The 18,113-nt window shown below is 50.2% G+C and overlaps 1 protein-coding gene across 5 annotated transcripts in view; it reads left to right on the forward strand.

Moving 5' to 3' along the window:
- The window catches only part of SNAP47 (synaptosome associated protein 47), a 58,049-nt gene extending 44,518 nt beyond the window's left edge, over positions 1 to 13,531 (forward strand). For 4 of the 5 annotated variants that reach the window (XM_053930704.2, XM_071219245.1, XM_071219244.1 and 1 more), the window contains one exon: positions 10,558 to 13,531. In XM_053930704.2, the coding sequence (XP_053786679.1) occupies positions 10,558 to 10,731 (174 nt within the window). In that variant the 3' untranslated portion in view covers positions 10,732 to 13,531. The remainder of the gene's footprint in view (positions 1 to 10,557) is intronic. The other variant, XM_024560631.4, reaches the window with a different exon arrangement.
- The last annotated feature ends 4,582 nt before the right edge of the window (positions 13,532 to 18,113 follow it).

Genomic DNA, 18,113 nt, shown 5'->3' on the forward strand with positions numbered 1-18,113 from the left:
CACTACAAAACTACACTACACTACAAAACTACACTACACTACACTACAAAACTACACTGCACTACAAAACTACACTACTACAAAACTACACTACACTACACTACAAAACAAAACTACACTATACTACAAAACTACACTGCACTACACTACAAAACTACACTATCCTACAAAACTACACTACACTACAAAACTACACTGCACTACAAAACTACACTATACTACAAAACAAAACTACACTATACTACAAAACTACACTGCACTACAAAACTACACTATCCTACAAAACTATACTACACTACAAAACTACACTACTACAAAACTACACTACACTACAAAACTACACTACTACAAAACTACACTACACTACACTGCAAAACTACACTATCCTACAAAACTACACTACACTACAAAACTACACTACTACAAAACTACACTACACTACACTACAAAACTACACTATCCTACAAAACTACACTACACTACAAAACTACACTACTACAAAACTGCACTACCTCATATCAAATTATTCTACAAAATCCTTGTAATCAAAACAATGTGGTACTGGCATAAAAACAGGCAAATAGATCAATAGAAAAGAACAGAAAGCCCAGAAATAAACCCATACCCTTATAGTCAATTAATATTTGACAGAGGAGGCAAAAACATACAATGGGTTAAAGATAGTCTATTGAATAAATGGTATTGGGAAAAATGGACAGATGTGCAAAAAATGAAACTAGACCACCTTTTTTTAAGAAAGATTTTATTTATTTTTAGAGAGGGGAAAGGAGAGAGAAAGAGAGGAAGAGAAACATCAGTGTGTGGTTGCCTGTCACACATCCCCTACTGGGGACCTGGCCCTCAACCCAGGCATGTGCTCTGACTGGGAATCAAACCCAGCAACCCTTTGGTTTGCAGGCTGGCACTCAGTCCACTGAGCCACACCAGCCGGGGCAAACTAGACTACCTTTTTACACCATACACAAGAATAAACTCAAAATGGATTAAAGACAAATGTTAGACTTGAAACCATAAAAATCCTAGAAGAAAACGTAGGAAAATGTCAGACATGTCTTGTAGCAATAGTTTTTCTGATATATCACCCTGGGCAAGGGAAACAAAAGAAAAAATTAAGAAATGGGACTATATCAAACTAAAACGTTTTTGCATAGCAGAGGAAATCATCAACAACATCAGTCATTTCTTGTAGACCTAATCTAGGTAAGAGGATTATATTTAACCAGTGTTCTTCAGCCCCAGATAAATGTCTGAGTGGTTAGCATGTTCACTGTCAGTTTACAGCCACTCAGTGACCAGCAGGGTGTCCTCATGTCAGCTGTGCAGCAGGACCAATGCATTAGGAAGACCAGTGGCTGGCTGGGGGACCCTGAGGGGTAGACAGGCTTACCAGCCTACAGGGGGTGTGGCACAGACAGTGAGACCTTCCTGCCAGGCAGGTGGTCAGGACTGTGTCCTATAAGCAGTTTAGAGTCCCTGAGGACTGGGTGAGGAGTGGTGGGACAGCTTCAGACCGTTGCCCATTCTCCCCAGGTTCTCTTCTTAATTGTATCTTTGGAACCTCTGCCTGTCTGTTCATTTTATTCTTTAATTGTAGGGGAGGTTTTTATGATGCTGTTTTTATTTAAGGCTTTGATACCAGTTTAGATATGACCAGTGAGCTGGTCCATTTATTTCAGTATCTGTTACTTAATCGTGAATAACAAATAAATGTTCCTGACATCACATCTTAGGTCATTTCTAAATGTTAAGCCATACTTGGTAGCCAGGAAAAGGTGCCTAGTAACTTCTGACATCCAGATACCATTGGCACTTCAGTAGGACAACACATGCCCTAGGATGAGCTCTAGATTAGGAATTGGGGTCCTGGCCGTGCCCTGTTGGCCCTTAGATGGGGGTGGGCTGCTCCTCCCGTGGCCTCAGTTGCTTTGGCTGAAAGGCAAGGAAGGCCCTGACTTCACTTCCCACTGTCCATGGCAAAAACTAAAATGTTACGCCTTTTAATTATTCATTCATGATTTTTCTGTCTGCTCTGTTGGTTAACTAGGTCACTGGTAACTGTGAGCACTGCTTTGACAGACAGCAGACAGACACACAGCACACTGCCCCACCCTGCCTGCAGTAGTCTCTAAAGTCCCCAGAACAGCCATCAGCTCTCGTCACATCGAATGTGGTCACCTCGCTGGCATGGGCCATGTTGTCCGAGGCCATGGTTGTTCAGAGTGGGAGGACCTGCCCAGCTTGTGGCTGTGTGTCACCTGCAGTGGACAGGAAGCTGGGCAGGTGTGTTGGACCTCCCTCGCTTAGAAGCCACGGTTCAGCCTGGGCTGCACGGTCCACGTGCCCATGCACATGAGTCTTGGGGATGTGTCTGCCCTTCCACTGCCCCTGGAATTGTGGACAGGGAGGGGCGGCCAGATAAGGAGCTCCAGTAATCCAGACCGTGCCAGCATCCCAGGGAGCCTCTCCCAGAGCAGCTGCGTCTGTGGTGGGGGCATGAGGGGCAGGAAACACACTCTGGCGTTTGGATCAGGGGATGACTTGCTCTCTCTGGAACATTTTCCTGTCTTCTCAGTTAGCATTTCAGTGAACCTCGAGTCCTAAAAGTAGGTGTTTGATTGTTCTGTTACTGAGTGCCTGGCTATGGAAGGTTATAGACATATATTGTTTATATCGATCACAGCCGTGTTTTTTATTGTGGTAAAATACACATATAATACAAATTTTGTCATTTTAACCTTTTTAAGTGTGCAATTCAGTGGCATTAATTACATTAAAAATATGCAACCATCACCACCATTGATGTTTCCAAAGCTCTGTTCCCCCTTTCTGCATCCCCTGGTCACCTCTAATCACCTCTGTCTCTGCATTTGCCTGTCCTGGGCACCTCCTCTAAGGGCATCCCATAGTCATCCTTTGTGTCTGGCTTTTTTCGCTAGCATTATGTTTTCAGGACTATTCCATTTTGCAGGATGAATCTGAACTTCTTTCCTTTTTATGGGTATATAATATTCTGTTGTGTGGATACCACATTTTGTTCACCCATTTATCTGTTGATAGATACCTGGCTGCTTCTGCCTCTGGCCCTTGTGACGCTGCTGCTGTGAGCATCCATGCACAGCATCTGTTGTGTGTTGTCTGTGAGTCCTGCTTTCCGCTCTTTGGGGCATATTCCTAGGAGTGGAATTGCCTGTTCTCAGGATAATTCTATGTTTAGCTTTTTGATGAATTGCCAAACTGTGTTTAATAGTGGCTGCAGCATTTTATATTCCCACCAGCAATGCATGAGGATTTCAGTTTTTCCACCTCATCTCCAACACAGTTTGAGATTTTCTTTTTGAAAAATTTAAAATTGTAATAGTTATCCTGGTGGATGTGAAGGGCCCTCTCATTGTGGTTTTGATCTGTGTACCCCTGATGACTGACGTTGTGAACCATCACTTCATCGGTTTGTGGGCCCTTTGTATGTCTTCTCTGGAGAAGTGTCTGTTCAAGTTATTTTCCCATTTACTAATTGATTGGTTGTCTTTTTGTTTAAGGTGTAGGAGTTCCTTATATATTCCAGATATCAAACCCTCTTCAGATGTGTGATTTGCAAATACTTGTCCCATTCTGTAGGTTGTCTTTTAACTTTCTTGGTAATGCCCTTTGATGCAATTCTGATACCAAGCCCAGCTGGTGAACTGCAGCCCCGTTCTGGCACTAATTACCCATTGTTAGCACAGGCCCCACTGTGGGCCTGCTCCCCAACAAGACTGCCCTTCCTTGAGACACCATCTGCAGTGGGGTCCCCAACGACCTGCGCTTCTGACCAACGGGCTACTGATCTGGGGGGTTCCCGCGACCCCTTTCAGGTTCGGTAGTTCACGAGAGCTACTCACACAATGCAGGAACTCCCTCCATGTGGGATCACAAAGGGTGCAGGTAGGGAATAGCCAGATGCAGAGATGTGTGGGGTGAGGTCTGAGAGGGCCCCCTGGGAGCTATGCTCCCCCCTACCCCTCTGCTGGCAGCACTGGGCACTACCTTCCCGGCTCACCACCCGGGGCTTCCCTGAGGGGTATGCAAAAGTCAGTTCGAGTGTGTGGGGTTTCACCAGTGTCTTCCTGCCTCGGTGTGCTGGTGTGCTAGTAACGTGGTTTGTCCCAGCCATTGATTTTCTTACACAGTGCTTTGTATTCTGGAGTAAGTCTCTGGATTTGGTTTCTAGTATTTTAGTACGTTGTATTTTATTTTCATTTACCTCAAAAATTTTTACTAATTTCTCTCTTTGACCTATTGCTTAAGAATATGTTAATTTCTACATATTTGTAAATTTTCTAGCTTTATACATATCTTGTTTTATCCCACAGTGGCCAGAGAACTTCCTTTTTGTTACTTCAGTCTTTTTGCGTTTGAGGCTTGTTTTGGGGCCCAGTATGCCGGCAGCCCTGGCAACCCTCTGTGCGCACCTGGGAAGGATGTCTGTGCTCAGCTGATTGGGGATCTTTTCGGTCCCAGTGATGTGTAGTGTTGTTCAACTCCTCTGTTTCCATTGCTGATATCATTTTACTAACTTTTTAAATGGCAGATGTTAGTTGGTTTTCAGTTCAGGCTGGGAAGTTGTTTTGTGTGGTTTGAGGAGTAGGACTGGACTGAATGGGGAAGCCAGTTCTACCTCATGTCCTCAGTAGTACATCTGCCCGTCCCTTCTATAGCATAGGGCTTGGCCTCCAGTGGCCAGAGACTGCCTTTGTGCCACATCAGCACCGTGGCTCTGCGCAGGCTGCACCTTTCCCTAGCATCCTGCCACACTTTGCAGGACAGGGCCCCTCCACAAGGCTTGTGTAGGGAGGAGGAGAGAGGGCCTGTGCCTTTTGGCACACTGTTCGTGAGCTCCAGACAAGTGTGTTGTTGGGTCTTCAGTAGGTTGCAACCCTGTCAGCCTGAAAAGCCACAGACTTAATGCGTTTTCCGTGTGCTTTATACTCAGAATTGCTCACTGAGGCCTTTACTTCCATGTGTAAGAGGGACCTTCAGGGAATCATCTTCCTTTCTTCTCTTCACCTGGTTCTTATTGTGGGAAACACTGTTTAAGGTCTGATGGCAGGTTGGCTCCTAGGACCCCTCTGGTCACGGGAGGTGCTCACCTATGCTTTCCCCAGGTGGACCTTGAGTTGGAGAGAGAGGCCACTTGTGACTGAGGCGGCCTGGTCCCTGCTGTGTGGGCGCAGCCCTGACTCATGCAGCAGGTTTGTGCTCAGCTCTGCTGCCCTATGTGCTGGCACGGCGTGAGGAAGGGAGTACATGGGCCCCTAGAAGAGAACCCCATGCAGGGGCCTCAGGAATGCAGGAGAGGGACCTGATGGAACATGGGGGTGGTCTGTGAGTGCTGGATATGACAGGTTGTAGCCTAGAATGTTCTTTACAGCTTCCAGAGCTTCAGCAGTGCTGGAAGCCAGTTTCCCCCCGCCCTTTGTCTTCTCTGTAGTGTATTAATGGCCCCAGCTGGTAGGACTGTTGGGAGTTGGAAGTTGCAGACAGCTTGATTTATCCCAGCTCTGTTCTTAAATGGTTGCTAATTTCCCACTGTAAGAAAATTCACTTTTGCAATGAGTCAGCTTAATAACAAGATGAGGGCAGACAATCTAGCTTATACTAAGTTTACTTTAAGTGCTTAATACTAGTATAGTAATACTCTGAATCCTGGAGATTGTCTCATGAGGTGGAATAAAACATTTTCTTTTTTCTGACTGTAAGTTGAGACAACTAGAATGTTAACAGACATTTTGAAAACACCAGGCCCATATGTCTGTGTCCCCTGTGCCTTCCCTTGCTGCGGTGACAGCCGCTCAGGGCTCCCTGGAGGCCTGGCTCGCTGCAGAGCTCAGAGCAATAGCTCGGGGGAGGCACAAACGTTTAAACATGTCTGTTTTGGTAAGTGGACCTGCTCTACTGGATGAGCCATTTCCCATAACTTACTTTCTGTTTTTATAAATAAGAGGGAGGTGGTTGGAAGACAAAAATGTCTCCATGTCCGTGCTCATGCTGCTGTCCTGAGCTGGGTGGTGTTGGGGGGACAGAGGGGCCCTGGTGTGCAATGCAGGTTGAGGTTCTTCCCCTTCAGGAGAGGACAGTCCCTTGTGCTCCATCCTGGGCACTTCAGGTGCCTCTTGCTTCCTGCCTGAGTGTGTGGCTGCCCCTCCCCAGTCCTGGAGGCTGGTGAGCATGGCACCTGCAGGGGAAGGGACCCTGCAGTAGAGGAGCAGGAGGAACCCCTCCTCACCAGACCTGGGCAGCCAGCAGGTGCTTTCCCATCTTGCCTGTGCTGAGTGCATTTTTGAGTGTGTATTTCTTTGGAATTTATAAAGTTATTTTCTTATAACAGTCGCACTTTTAACCAGGTAATTCTACATAGGTATGAATATGGCTGGAAAGAAAACTTCTGGGTATATTAGTGTCGCAGACTCGGAAGAGAGTCCACTGTGAGCCTGGTCTTTGACTCAGAGCCCCAAGAGGGCCCCTCTGACAGTCCGGCTGACATTTCAGAGGCTGGCAGTGTCCTATATGGATGACTAGACAGCTTGTCGTCCTGGGCCACAGAAGTAACAACTGTGTTTAAGGTTTGGCCAGTCTTCCTATTCACCGTTCTTCCCATCCATGCTATATGGAATGCATGCAATGCCATTTAATTACTTCAATCCCTGTCTTAAAGGGAAAAAGATGTGGGACCTGTATCGTGAGGTACCAGTAGTTTGGAGTTTTACTCAGGAATTGTCTTTGTGCAATTAGTAAAGGTCCCTCTTATGTTTTTGCAGAATTAATTTCAAGTACACTTTTTGCAGAGCAGCCAAGGGTCTCAACAGGCTGCACAGAATGAGGGCTACAGTTAAGGCCATCCTCTGGGAGACGTTTCCAAATCAAACAATCCAGGAGAGCCAGCCCTTGTTTGTACTGCATGAGTAAAATACGCAGCTTCTGCAGGCAAGTCAGCTGTTCTTGCTCACAAAACAAGTGGGACATGCCTACTGTGACTGCGCCGAGTGACCACAGACGTGGGGATGCAGCTGTTCTTGCTTTTGCCTCTGTTTCATTATGGATGGGGGCAGAGGTTGTCCACTTAGCTCACTGAAGCAGGTGGCTGGCCGAGGGACACGTAGGGGCACACAGGGACTGTTATGGCATTGGGAGTACTCGGTGGGCAGGCTGTCATGTGGCAGTGTAGTCCTCTGCTATGTGGCACAATAGCCACCAGCCACATGTGGCTGCTGAGCCCTTGAAAACTGGCTGGTCCAAATTGAGATGTGACAGATGTAACATTCATACCCACTTGCTAGGACTCATAGGAAAAAAGGGTATAAAATATCTCATTAAAAATTGTTTATGTTAATTTCACGTTGAAATGATACTATTTGGAGTTGATTGGGTTAAATATTATTAAAATTAATTACACTTACCATTTTTCAGTTTTTAAAGTGTTTTAGGAAATTTAACGTTACAAGTGTGGCTTTCCTCACACTGGACCCCTTGCCGCCGTCGCCCAGGGCTCTGCGAGCCAGCATAGCCCCAGCCCTGGCCTCCCTTGGTGTGGGAATGTCCTGCCCTCTGGTGGGGGGCCTTTGACCATTTTTTAAGGGATGTTTTCAATTTCTCTGTGTCCTAGCGGTGTGACCTCAGAGTCATTGCACCATGACACCTGGTATCTCTGTGATGATCATGTCAGGGCCATCCTGGGAGCTGCACCCCAGAAGTGTAGGAAACAGGTGAGTCAGCCAGAGCATCAGCCAGGCATGGACAGCAGAGTGGGTTTGAAGGTTAGCAGAGGCCCCATACCTCAGCCTTATCTAACTAGGGTGGCTGGGGGGTGAGGACACAGAACACATGTGTGTGCACATGCTCAGACCCCAGTGTACTTTCCTGTGCGAGTGGATGTCAGTGTGGAAGGAGCCAGGGGAAGGCACCCTGGGATCGCGACTGTGTGTGTCCAGCCATGGGCCTGGTCTGGATTTGGATTTCAGGGGATCTTCTCTGAGCTCCGTGTCATGACCTGCGAGGAAGGAAACAGTGGCTGCATGCTGAGAGTCCATCTCCGCCCTCCACATGGCCCAGGGGTGGCTGTTTACAGCCCGGGGCCTGATGTTTCTGAAGGATAGTGCAGTTGGAAATGAACTGGAGCACACTTGGACACAATTGACAATGACTTAGATGGTGCAGAGAGTGGCAGGATCCATGCAGCCCCAGCACCTAATGCAGGAAAGAGCCCTCAGGGGTGTCTGCTAAGGTGCGGGCGTGTGGCACAGGCCAGTCTTCCAGGGGACATTTTGTGTACATTCCTGGTAGACCACCTTGTTGCCACACTAAAGATGGGGGTAAGTCCAGAGGGAGCACTTGACCAGAGAAAGCAAGCATGGCAGGACCTGCCTGGCATGGTGGCAAATGCTGTGTTTTTTCATGCACTGTGTGGTCCTCAGCCCTGTGAGATCATCAAATGAGAGATGGAAAAGACCTCCTGCATTAGGTCATCCGTCCTGGCCCTCCAGAGCTGCTGACCCCACGGGGTACTTTCCAGAGCACCATCCAGTTTTTCAAGTGATTCGGCTGATGGAGTTTCCACCAGCTCCCAGAGGTGCAGAGCGGTGGTGCCTGAGCCTGGGCACTGGGGTCATGACTCACTCATGTCTCATGGTGAAGGTCCGGTGATGGTGCTGTATTTGGAGAGAGGTGTGGGCTAGGTCCTGCCTCTGCCACCAGCCTGCGTTTGGCTGCCTGGGGACAGCCTTGCTCTGCCCATCCCTGTCCCTCCACAGGTGGGGTGGCATCCAGTGCCTCATGGAGCACTCACAGTTTTCACAGCTTGTGCACACCTGTGACCTCACTGCAGCCTCCTCAGTCCTGGGGAGGGATCTGACCCTGGGAGCCCAGCCATCACCGTGTCTTGACCCTGTTTCTCGTTAACTGGAGGAGGCAGCCTTCCCCGGGGCAGTTGGTGATGGCCAGGTGGTCAGGCATTTCTCCTGATTCTCAGCACAGAGCTGCCACGTGACCTAATGGGTGCTGTCCCCAACACCACGTGGGGCTGTCCACTCTGCTCTCCCAGGGGCAGCATTGTCCCAGACCACCTGGTGGGACCTGGGGCCAATATCATTGTGGGGCACAACGTGCTATCAATATATGGAACTTGGGGTCCTCTGGGGTGGTCATCAAGACTGTTTGCTGCAGACGTCCATCCCTGTGTGACAAGGCAGGTTGACCCCTGGGACAAGCAAGGTTCCACAGCCCCTTGCGCTGATTCATATTCTGTGTTCCTGCTTCTCAGCCTAACCAGGGATCTGAACATTTCCCTGAAAGAGGCATTAACATTTACAGCAAGTAGTTGGTCATTACAATTTCTCTAAAATCATTCCTTTTGTCATATTGAGGATATTAAATTTTTCAGCCCAGGCTCAGTAAGAATGTAGTTAAAGTACATTTCACAATGCAGTTTGTCTCAGTAGACTTGTCATAAAACAGCTGTCCTTGCTGGTTTATGAGATACTGTGTGAGGACGACAGGAGTCACGAGTTGGGGAGGGGCCACAGCCCAGCCTGACGTGCTTACCCACTCTGCTGCTGGAGCAGCCTCCACCCCTCGGGTGCCCACGGCCTCCCCTGTGGCATCACCATGGTTTGTGGCATTTCTCTGCCCTCCCGGTGTCCTCACCCATGTCCCTTCTCTGCCTCCTGGAGCCCCAGGCCCTGGGCTTCCTGGTCAGTTTCCTTGTGTCTCAGTTTCTCAGGCTGGGGGCAGAAGTGGGCGGTGGACGGGGTCTGTGCTTTGTGACTTGGGTTATTTGTGCCATGTTCTGTTCTGCCTTTCATATTTGTATGTGAAATAGTTTCAAACATACAACAGAGAGATTTTGCTTTTCTTTTTAAATAGTTTTTTTAAAAAAGATTTTATTTATTTTTAAAGAGAGGGGAAGGGAGGGAGAAAGAGAGAGAGAGAAACATTGATGTAAGAGAGAAACATACATTGGTTGCCTCTTGTACACAACCCAACTGGGGATGGAACCCACAACCCAGGCATGTGTACTGACCAGGAATCCAGCCTGCGACCTTTTGCTTTATGGAACAATGCCCAACCAACTGAGCCATACCAGTGAGGGCTTAAATATTGCATTTTGAGATTCAGTGCACAGCTGGGCCCTTGGGTGCAGACTGGTAATGAACACAATGATTGGACAGTAGCTGGAACTTGGGTCCCAGTTGTGGGCCCACTGCTGCGGTGGGAATTCCTCACGGATGTGGTGAGGTGTCGATGACACAGCTCACCATGGGTTTGAATAGCAGTGCCCCAGGGACTTGTGGTCAGACTGCCACCTGTGGCCTGGAGCAAGGCCAGGGGCAAAGGCATCATCTCCCAACAGCTCTCAGTCAGTGGCAGAGCCCAGACCCAAACCAATCTCTGGCTCTGGGCTCCGCCATGGGGGTATATCATCCCCCCGACTCACAAAATGCTGTAACTATTGTGAAAATGATAGAAGTAAACATTGCCTGTCTTTGAGAGGTTACATAAAGTCAGCCCCTCCTGTCTCTGTGCTCCTCCCAGATCCTGGGGAGGCTGAAGGGTCTTGCCTTGGAGGCTGAGGCAGAGCTGGAGAGACAGGATGAGGCCTTGGACAGCATCACCACCGCTGTGGACCGGACGACCCTGACTGTGGACAAGCACACACGACGAGTGAGAAAACTGACCTAGAAGGACAAAAGTGCAGAGGTGAGAGCTTTTGATGAGGATCACTTCTCTTGGTATGTCGTCCTCAACCTCTGCATGCTGCCTTTAGATGCAGACCCAGGAGGACCCAGGGCAGCTGTGCAGACCAGGGGCAGCCACGTGGGGACCCCTGCAGGGTGCTGAGGTGCAGCTGCAGGAGGGGAGTTCTGTCTACAGACATAGCACACGGCATTCCGCCCAGGCCCTCTCAAACTGCTGGGGAGTTGGAAGCACCCACGCACTCAAACTCAGCTGAGCCCTGGCGGGTTCTGCACAGCCAGGTGGCTCTGCGGTCAGGGTGGGCTACACCCAGGACTTGCGGACCACTTTGCATGGCCACACCTGAGGTCCCCAGCATCACCAGTAGCTGCACTGTTATCCTTTCTCTGCTATTGTTGAGTGTAAAAGGAAGGTTTAAGTCTCTGTGAATGATGTCTGCTCTCTCCTAACACTGCACGTCTAAGCGCTGCAGGCGCACCCTGCATCCCAAGGCCCTCCTCCACCACCGTGCAGCCTGTGCCTGCCCCCTGCGTGGTGGCTCAGCGACCCCCTCACTTGTGCATCTCTCTGGTGGACAGGCCAGTTTCTAACTGAAGCTAAGAGGCTAGCATACCTTGAGGTCATCATAGAAACTCCTAAAATACCATTTCATTGCCCAGTTTTTAGCTAAATGTGAAAGTAGTATATACTGCACCTGTTAAAAAAAAGTGTTGATTTTTGCATTCACTGCCCCATTTCTATCCAGAAACAAAAGAAAAGTGCTATGAGAATGTTTTTTGAAGATACTCATTGATGCTGCTTTTTGCTCAGTTTGGAGACTGTGAGAGGCCCCTTGGAGGGAAGAGGAGAACATGGAAAAGTGGGCATCTCCCTGGCTGCTTTGAAACAGCTTGGGGGGGGGGGTGGACACAGAGAGCCTCCTCAGACCTTGGGGAGTGTCTGCAGCTGCTGGGAGGTACCACAGGCCCTGCAGTGCCCACTAGGTTCACACAGGAATCCAGAAAAGACACGCATGCTGGGATTACCCAGAGACTCACACATGTGTACAGTGCATGTGCAGAAAGTGCACTCAAGTTGGGCTCGCCCAGGGACCCAGAGCACACATACCCACACACGGGCCCCAGCCCCTCAGACTGAACCCCTGGGAGTGTAGTACTCTCCACAGGTTTCTAGCAGGTAGGCAGGCAGGAGCCATAGGCCGGGTTCTCCAGGTCCAGCCCTGGAGAGCCCTGAGCAGGGAGAGGAAAACAACCCTTCCCACCCAGAGAGTGCTGCTCAGGAGTGCCCTCAGCCTGCCTGGGCTGTGTGGCACCCACATGTCCTAAAAAGCACCACCCGGCACCCACAGCTTGCGTGGGACATGCTTCTGGAAGCAGGGCTTCACCCTTTCTGTTCTGCGAGCTCTAGGCCTCATTCTTTCCCTGTCAATCGCCTGGGGATGTGTAAACCCCAGCCTCTCTGGGCATGAAGGTGTGTGTGGGACCCACATTAGAGGATTATTCCCCTCCCTTTTCTCTCCCACCTGTAATTAAATCAGTAGAGACTGTGGTCTGTCTTTGGAAACAGAATAAGCAGCCCTCCAGGCTCAGAGGCTGTTTCTCCTTGGCCCTCTGTCAGCTGCATTCTGAGTCTGGATGGGCTCAGGGTGCCTGCACTGTGCAGTGCTGGGTTTCTGCTGCCCTAATGAAGCCCGCACAGAGTGTATGACAACAGGCATATGCGCCCCAGGTCAGGAGGCTGGGAGGCCAAGGTTGGTGTTACAGGGCTGGGCTTCCTCCTAAAGCTCCTTCTGCCAAACTGAATTGATGATTGGAGCCCTAAGCACAGAAACTTACCTGTTTCCTATGGCACCAAGAATTCACTCCTACCGCCCTGCTCTACATTCAGGCACTTACCACTCCTTCCCACTGCTTCCCACCCCAGTGCACTGACCCGCACCTTTCCAGGCCCCCCTTCACCTAGGTGCACAAATTCCAACTCCTTGACTCGCACACCCCAGGTGGTAGGGCCTCACCTTGCAGTGCTCCCACTGCCAAGTCTCTGCTGTCCTCTCTCCCTGCCCCTCACCTGGCTCACTGGCTTCATTTTGGACCCTGGGGAAGGATGTGAGAGGAGTGGACCATATGATGCTCCTGCTGGACTAGAGGAAGGAGTTTAGCAGGCAAGCTAGGATCTCTTGCATCCCAGTGGACATGCGCTGGTGGCTCCCCCCAGGTGGCCCACACTAGGCCAGCAGACCCTCTGGAACGTGGTGGAGGCTGCAGTGAGCTGTTGGCAGAAGCACACGGTGTCTTTAGTCCTGCTTCCCTTTGCTTCCCTTTGCTGCATTGGAGCTTGTGCTCTGACACTGATGTTGGCCTGGGGTGAGGGGCTCTCCACGCCTATATTCCAGCCCCAGAGCCTGTCTGCCTTACCCTGTCAGTAATGGGGATGGGTGGTGGCAGTTTGTTGTCGCCCTGTGTGGGGTTTGCAGTTCTTAAGACAGTGCTGTGAGCTCAGTTACGCATCACGTGGAGGTGAACACAGTACAAGTCCTGCCTCTAACGCAGCTGTGAGACCCACACTGAGCCAAACTGAACCAAAACAGCTCCAGTGTTTCATCAAAAAGGGCTGACTCTTGTTTGCTTAGGGCAGGGGTCAGCAGGCCTCCTCTGAGAGTACAGATTGTAACCACTTCATCTTCTGAATCGTATGGGGACCTCGGATCTGCCATCTGCAGGAAGGCAGCCTGGACTCGGGAGCAGTGGGTGTGCTGTGTTCCAATAAAACACCTGTGAAACTACAATTCCACGTGTCACAAATGTTATTCTTGTTTTGACTTTCTTCTTTCAGCCAGTGAAAATTCAAATGGGCCCTTATTGTGCAGGCAGCTGGGCTGTGCTGTGGTTGCCATTTGCTTACCTGCCTGGGGCTGTGACCTCCCCAGCCTACAGCTGCACTTGTTCAGCACTGTCTGTCCTGGAGGGTGACTCACTGCCCTTGGTCCCAAACCAGAATGGCCTGAGCCCTCTGCATGACTCTGCTGCCAGTGCCAAAGCCAGCCCAGGGCCGCAGCCAGGGGCTTCTTTCCCTGGTTGCGCTGCTCTGTCTGGGGCCCTTTAACAGTGGGGCTGGGAAGAGGGGTGTGGTGGGGAGCAGAGGGCAGCCAGACGGCCCATGCCGGTTTTCATAGTGATTTTCTCTGGATGCCCCAAATCAGCACACAGAAATTTTAGGAGAGAGGAAAAAACAAAAATCCATCAGCCCTTGAGATATTTTCAAACACCACAAAACAGCTGATTGTATGCAGTCCGTTGGGGTGGGGCTTTGGTTTGTTTTGGGGTTGGGTGAAGTGCCCGCCTGGAGGTAGCTGTCCTGCTGAGGCAGGAACCTTGTGAGACCACACGACAGAGTGGGGGGCCCCTCTGAGGCCCATGGGCCTACCCTGGGAGGAGCCCCTCCACCCACTGCCGCTAGTTTGTTAGCTGTGGGTTTGAGTAAAACTTGAAAGACACACAAATTGTCATCAGTTTTCACATTTGCAACTGATCTCTCCATGCACGTCCAGCCTTGGCACTGGCTGGAACCTGGCACAGCAGGGGTCTTGCCAGGGAGGCAGTTTCCCTGGCTCACTTTGAAAGTGAGAAGCCACAGTGCTAGTCCTGCAGCCTATCTGAGGACAGGAGCAGTCCTGCTTTCCAGAGGGCCATTTAGGCCCTGCCCTTCCTCCGCGTCCTCAGAAAGGCAGAGAGTCCAGGCGGCCATTTGCAGACACCAGGAGCTGCTCATGCTGGAGAGCCACATGGGCCACATGTGGTGTCCATAGTGAAGGCCTCTGGGCCTGGGTGGGGAGCCTGGCTTCAGGGTAGGGAGCTGGGAGCAGGACTGGTCCAGGCTGCACTCTTGTCCTGACTGCTCATCCCAGGCTCCTGCGGAGGTGGACACACATCCCATGACATGCGGCTGCTGTCCTAGGGCACCTGAGCCACAGAACCCTCCAGCACATTCTGTCATGGGTTTGAAGCAGTACCCACTCCTCAGAGCCCTTTGGATTTTACTCACCATCTCTCGTCCCCACCTCTGCCTCTTCCTATTCATCCTGGGGGTGGAGGAGTCTGAGCTGAGGGACGAGCTGCTCAATTCCCCCAACAATCCCTTCTGCTTAAGCAGGCTGGGGTGATAGGGCAGGGGCACACTTTCTAGATCAATGCAGGGCTGGTGTCCATCATATGCCAGCAGAAACCAAGCTGGCCAGCCTGCCAGATGGCCAGCATGTGTACGGACAGCTCCGGGCTGCTGTGTACCTTCCTCTGTGTACGGACAGCTCCGGGTCCCTTCCTCTGCACTCTGGCTGCCCCACTGCCCAAGGTGGTCATTCTGCAGGAGGAGAAGCAGCCACTGGCTGGGCTTCCACATCATGGGGTGAGGACAAGCAGAAAAAGCACAGCCTCATGAGGTCCCTGGGGTGCAGCAGCTTGGGCCTTGGGCTGCACCTTCCAATGGAAGTGATGCTCTAGAGGGAAGTTCGGTTCCATACGTGGGGCATGGGCACTGAGATGCCTGCTGGGGAGGGAAGAGTAGGAAAGAGTTTGATATGAGCAGGTCAGAGGACAAGTGCACAGCTCGTTTCCAATGCCCAGCAAGTGCTGCCTCTGAAAATCAGTCGCTTATGTCTGCTGCCATGCACAGAGCGTACCCGCAGAGAGCTCTGTTCACGCCTCTTCCAACCGAGGGGATGGACATGTGTACCCGCCAAGTCCACACTTGAGTCTCTGGGAGTTGCAGTCCTCCATCTACACACTAGGTTCCAACTGTTCAGGAGAGCAAGCCTGCAGAGAGGTCAGTGGCCAGAAGAAAAAGGGTCCTGCGCTGTGAGGTGCACCAGGACAGGCCAGGGCTGCTCAGGGTGCAAATGACAGAGCCCAAGTGCACAGGTGCAGACCTGCCCATCCATGGCCATCAGAGCACACTGGTTCCTACCTGGGGCAGGGGCTTCCTGCTGAGCTCACAATGCCTTACTTCCCAGGGCTTTTGTCCACGGGGCACAGGACCCTGAAAAGGTGGGAGCTCTGAGTGGGGGGAGGGGGATCAAGATGGCCTGAGGCACAGGAGTCCTGATCTCTCCAGCACAGACCGAAGTCCGAGAAGTACCTGAACCAGCAGCCCCATCACTCACATTGCTGGAGTGTGCCAGGCACTAGGGAAGCCGTCATGTCTCATCCTGCGAGACAGACGTCTGCCTTCCTGGCACCTCAGACTGCCCTGAGGCGGCTGAGCACCCACAGCCTTCTCAGCTCTGCCTTGTCACACTGCCCAACGTGGGGACATTGCCATGAGTGGGGCCTCCACATACCCCACCCCTCATTCTCTACTGACTTCAGAGTCCTCCTTAGGTCCATATAATTCTTCATGATCTGTTCATCTCAGGAACCTTAACCTTAGTGCATCTGCAGAGACACCTTTTCCAAGTAAGTTCACAATTACAGGTTCCTAGAATTAGAACTCAGACATATATTTCCAGGCAACACTTGCACCTATGATAGTCTGCCCTCTATTCCTGTCAAAATCACATCCATTCCACATATAAAATATATTTGCTCCACGCCAACATCTCCAAAAGTCTCAACCATTGCACATCAGACCTTTGTCCAAAAACTTCATTTGATCATAGTGCTAGTCTCTAACTCCAGTGCAGGTGATGGGATAGCCCCTCCTGGGGCAGCCTGCTCTTCACCTCGGGCTCTGGGACCAGAAGACAAATGGGCTACTGCCACAGGGAAGGGGGGGCATGTATCACTTCAGAGAGAAATGACACGGACATTAGAGAGGCACCCCAGTTCCTGTTTTGCTCTGGCATGTGAGGAGGTAGAAATGGGCACTTCATCCTCACAATCATCCAAACCTGAACAAACTGAAATTCAACAACTCCTCTTTGGTCCTTCAGAGAAATGAGGTCATAGGGCAAACCCCCCAAACTGGGGAGACAGAGGTGAACCCAGAGAATCACAACTTACCAGAGCAGAAACACATGACCAGAAAGCCCTGGGTGGGGAACCAGCGCTGGGCAGGAAAACCTGAGCTATAACTGACAAACGCTGGAGGCTCAGTGTGGACAAGACAGAGTTCAACTCCCCAGGGGCCCCACACTTCCATGAAGTTTGCCTCCGGGAGCCACACCAGGTCCTCCCACTGAAGGTGGGAGAAAAATCCCCTCCTGCTTCAGGTGGGGTGCTGGGGGAAGTAGCCATTGTGAGTCCCAGAACATCTGTTCTTCCACAAGGCCTGCCCTCAGGAGAAATCCTTGCCCCGCAGCCTGACCCACTGCGGGAGGGAAATGCCCACTGCAGTCCCTTTGCCTTTCTGGTCCCAACCAAGGGGGGCTGATGAGCATGTGTGGAGATCACAGCCCGGGATACATGCCCATCAATCCTGAGACCTAATCATTGGATTATAAAATGCTTCCCCGTCCCCACAGCTCACTGACACATCACTCAAGTTCCTTCTACCCAACACATGCCTGGCTATCAAGAAAAAATTACAAGCATACCAAATGACAAAAAATACAGTTTGAAGAGACAGAGAAGCATCAGAACCAGACATGCAGGGGCATTGGACTTGTCAGATGAGTACTTAAGACACCTGTGACTAACACGCTAGGACTCTAATGGATAAAGTAGACAGCATGCAATCACATGGGCCATGTAAACACAGATGGAAATTCTAAGAATCAGAAATAAGTGCTAGAGTTCAAAACATTGTAACAAACAAAGAGTGCTTTTGATGGGCTCATTCAGTAGGCTGGACACAGCTGAGAGAACAATCAGTGAGCCAGAAGACATGTCAAGAGAAACTTCCAGAATGGAAAAGCAAAGAGAAATGAGACAAAAAAACAACCACAAACAAACCCTGCACAGAATGTCCAAGGACTGCAGACAACTACAAAAGATGACACGTATGTGTGATGGGAAGACAGGTGGAGAAGCAAGACAGAACCCACCAGAACTGTTTGGAGCATAATGACTGGGAATTTCCCCTAAATTAATGTAAGTCACCAAGCCACAGATCCAGGAAGCTCAGAGTATACTAAGCAGAATAAATGCCAACACAAAAACAAACAAAAGACACACCTTGGCTCATTGTATTCAAACTTAAGAAAATTGAAGATAAACAAAAAATCTGGAAGGAAGCCAAAGGGAAATAAAATCACCTTACCAATAGAAAAGTGGAACCCATAAACATTAAAATAATAATAAAAGATTATGAAAAACTCTGCCCACAAATTTGATATAGATGAAATCATTCAATTCCTTGAGTATCCAATCTGCCAAAACTCACAAAAAGAAATAGACAATCTAAATAGGCCTATTAATAAGCTGACTCAATAACTT

The sequence above is a fragment of the Desmodus rotundus genome, chromosome 9 (genome assembly GCF_022682495.2).
Source record: "Desmodus rotundus isolate HL8 chromosome 9, HLdesRot8A.1, whole genome shotgun sequence".
Taxonomy (NCBI): Eukaryota; Metazoa; Chordata; class Mammalia; order Chiroptera; family Phyllostomidae; genus Desmodus; species Desmodus rotundus.